This window comes from Cenococcum geophilum, assembly GCF_001692895.1.
Source record: "Cenococcum geophilum 1.58 unplaced genomic scaffold K441scaffold_10, whole genome shotgun sequence".
Classification (NCBI taxonomy): Eukaryota; Fungi; Ascomycota; class Dothideomycetes; order Gloniales; family Gloniaceae; genus Cenococcum; species Cenococcum geophilum.
This window is the reverse complement of record NW_027137568.1, coordinates 3,081,584-3,084,890: the sequence shown is the minus strand read 5'-3', so window position 1 is coordinate 3,084,890 and position 3,307 is coordinate 3,081,584. Positions and strand designations below refer to the sequence as shown.

General features: G+C 37.2%; 1 protein-coding gene across 1 annotated transcript; it reads right to left on the bottom strand.

Annotated features, from left to right (window-relative positions):
• Positions 1–222: 222 nt before the first annotated feature.
• On the bottom strand, positions 223–519 carry K441DRAFT_548477 (uncharacterized protein; the record flags this gene model as incomplete). The annotated part of the gene is made up of 1 exon (XM_067642962.1): positions 223–519. A coding segment is annotated over one exon (297 nt), but the record flags the coding sequence as incomplete, so codon positions are not given.
• Between the last annotated feature and the right edge of the window lie 2,788 nt (positions 520–3,307).

Here is a 3,307-nt window from a genome sequence, read left to right as displayed (position 1 = left end):
AATGTTCCTTTCTTTATAATATTAAGCTAGCTCCATCGTAAGGTACGATCCGTAGCCGTTAAGTAATAGCAGTTAATGCGCGCCTATCTGTTGACGTGCGCTCTGCTTATTAAAGTGCTAAATCTATTTAAACGCGAGATCGTCGTTTAAGTAGCCTCTTTTTTATGCACCTAGTATATACCCATCTGGTATATCTATATTATTAAGGTATTAGTGCATAATTTAGGCACCTTTAATAATAACCGCCGGATTAAGCGTAACACTATTACTAGATATAGCCTCTAACACTAAAGTAAAATCGCGGTTTGTCTTACTTGCTAAGTGCAATCTTTTATTATCTAAAACTCGCGTTATAATCCACTGCGCGCTACCTATCCTAATGCGAAACCTAGACTTGTTAAAGTTGTATTTATCGTATAGAAGTATGCCGTATTTTGCCTTAATGTCCTTATATAACATATACCACTTTGCTATCTTATTTAAATTGTTTAAAGCAGCTTGTTTTACCTCTATAGGTTTTTATCTAACCTTATAGAGTATTTCTTTATATTGTTTAATAAAGTTCTTAGTCTAGTCGCGTTTAAGAGAGGCGGGCTTGGTGCTAGGTTGGGCGTAGAGGATAAGGATGCGCTTAGCGGCAGCGTGGACCTAATAGATTAAGGTATAAGTTCCTATATGATTTATGCGCTTAATATATGCTAGAAGCATCTACTCCTATATAGAATTAAGCTTCTTATTACTTCCTGGCCTCTGCATCTTGCTTTGCACGCCCTTATAACGCGCTATAACATGTTTATATAGCGCGTCGAATTCATTAGCATATATCTTAAGTAATAACCTAGGATGTCGATTTTTGTAATTAATTGCATCTTAGACGCGCTTCTCTTCAGTTTTATATTTATTAGACATGATTATAGTATGTGGATTGCTAATAAAAAGTGGTGTATTAGATTTCGGCTAAGCAGGCCCATTAAGCTACGTGGCCCGTTAAGCTACGTAGGACTCTGAGGCGGAGCCGAAGAGTCCGTAGGGCGGATAAGGCTAATTTCCCAGAATATATAGATTTTATTAGCTCCCTTAGTTCTCTTAAAGGTTATAGGTTAAATTAATAAGAATCTCTCTATTAGCTAAAATACGGACTACTATTAGTTAAAAGTGTAATATTTATAGGACAGCGGTAGCGGGACACCCCCTAATTGATACACGGACACCCCCCAATTGATACGCGGACACCCCCCACTGATTGAGTTTAGGTCCTCCCTAATTAAGTTAGAATATCACGTGAATTTAAGTTGTTTGCATCGGCATCGCGAAAATCAAAATTATCCTCGCATTTACCTACCCCAGCCTCTAACTATTAAGCGCCTCCGCGGCCGCCCGGCTGGCTCTGTTTGCGTTAATACATCGACTTGTTATGAACCATCAGCATTCAAACAGAATACCGGGTATACTACGCGTGGGTATGGTCGCGGGCGCGGGCGCGGGTGCGGGTGTAGGCGCGGGCGCAGGCGCGAGTGCGGGCATACTCACAGGCAGTTCGTAGACATCAAGCAGAGGCAGCAGCACTCAAATAAGTTCATGCGGCCCCTTACAGAGTACCGCGCAATCGAGGTGTTACGGTCATAATATTTTGGGTACGGGCTCGCGACCGTCGCGCACTGATGCAGATGCAAACAACTTAAATTCACGTGATGTTCTAACTTAATTAGGGAGGACCTAAACTCAATCAGTGGGGGGTGTCCGCGTATCAATTGGGGGGTGTCCGTGTATCAATTAGGGGGTGTCCCGCTACCGTTGTCCTATTTATATATCTATATAGCTTTAGTAAAAATTAGATAAAAGGTAAGTATTGCTAAACTTACGGTCCTAAAACTAGATACTTTTAATTTTAAGGGGCTATTTCTAGGCCCCTAACTTTAAGGGAACGCTTGCTTAGGGCTAAAGTTAGGCACTATATACCTCGCTTAGACACACTTTATATTTACTTAGGCCTACTTAGGCCTTTTTAGGTTTACTTAGGTTTTATTAGGACGAACTTAATCCTACTTAGCTATAACTTACACTACTTAGTTATTGCTTACGTTATACCCCTACGTTTTTTATATCTAGGAATAGAAGTAGACGTTTTATAAGGTTACTTTATCCTTAAATATCTATTATAATTATAGTGTAATTATAACGGAACCTTGTAGCAAGAACTACGATAGGCTTGTTAATAGGCTAGGTGTATAAGTAATGTAAATTAAAGTTAACAACGTAATAATAACTGGTGGAGTGGTTGCCTAATAGATTAACTCTAATTGTATTCTAAGAATTACTATAAGGAAGGAACTATCTAGGTAGGGATTAAGGGTCCTTAAATATACAACCGTACTCTATAAAATCCTTCTTATACGTAATAAACGTATACTCTATTTACTTTATAACGGATTATATAGATTATATTATATAACCTTAGTTACTATTCCTCATTATATAGTTCTATCGGCTCTATCCTAGACTATGCTTATATTAACTAACTAGCTTCTTTTAACTCTTCTCTAAGTAGTTATAATATTATATTTAAAGCGTCTATAATACTATCTCCCTCCTCTCTATCTTTGTCCTTAAAGATTCCTAATATCTCTAAGTTATTTACTAGAGGTATAATATCTGTCTAATTAATTTAGTTAATATCCTTACTTATTATACCTAAAGCAATTTCTTTATCTTTAACTGCTCGTCGTGTTCGTACTATCGCTGCGATATTATCTCTTAGTGAGATTATACCATCTTTATATTCTTATTATTTAAAAAAGGGGTTAGTCTGTATTGCGTTAGCAAGTCTATCTTTATAATAACCGTCCTCTTATTTAAAGTATACTAAAGCGAATATTTATTTATCCTATAACGTTTACTCTGTCTTTAATGCTAAATATACGCGACCTATTACTCTTAATAGTTATCTAGTTCCCTAATTAATTTATCTTAGGGTCTTATATTTAATTTACTGCTACGCGGCTAGATAATAAGCTGTTTATTACTCTAGCGGAGTTACGCCGTTTCCATAATACAGAACGGGAGGCTGCTAATGCTTAGTAACGGGCCCTTAAGTCTCATCTTACGGCGTCCACTCGGTTAATCCGTCTTAAGAAGGTTCGTAAGAAGATCCGTTTTAAAGAGTAGAAACTAGTAAAATAAGGTTTATAGGAACTTGGCGATAAAAGAATAGATTCTTTTCTAATAGAGAAGGAAATAGATCTAAATAGCTTAGTAACTGCTCTTCTTAGGTCCCCCTTAAGTGACTCGTTCTTTAGTAATCCTTTTT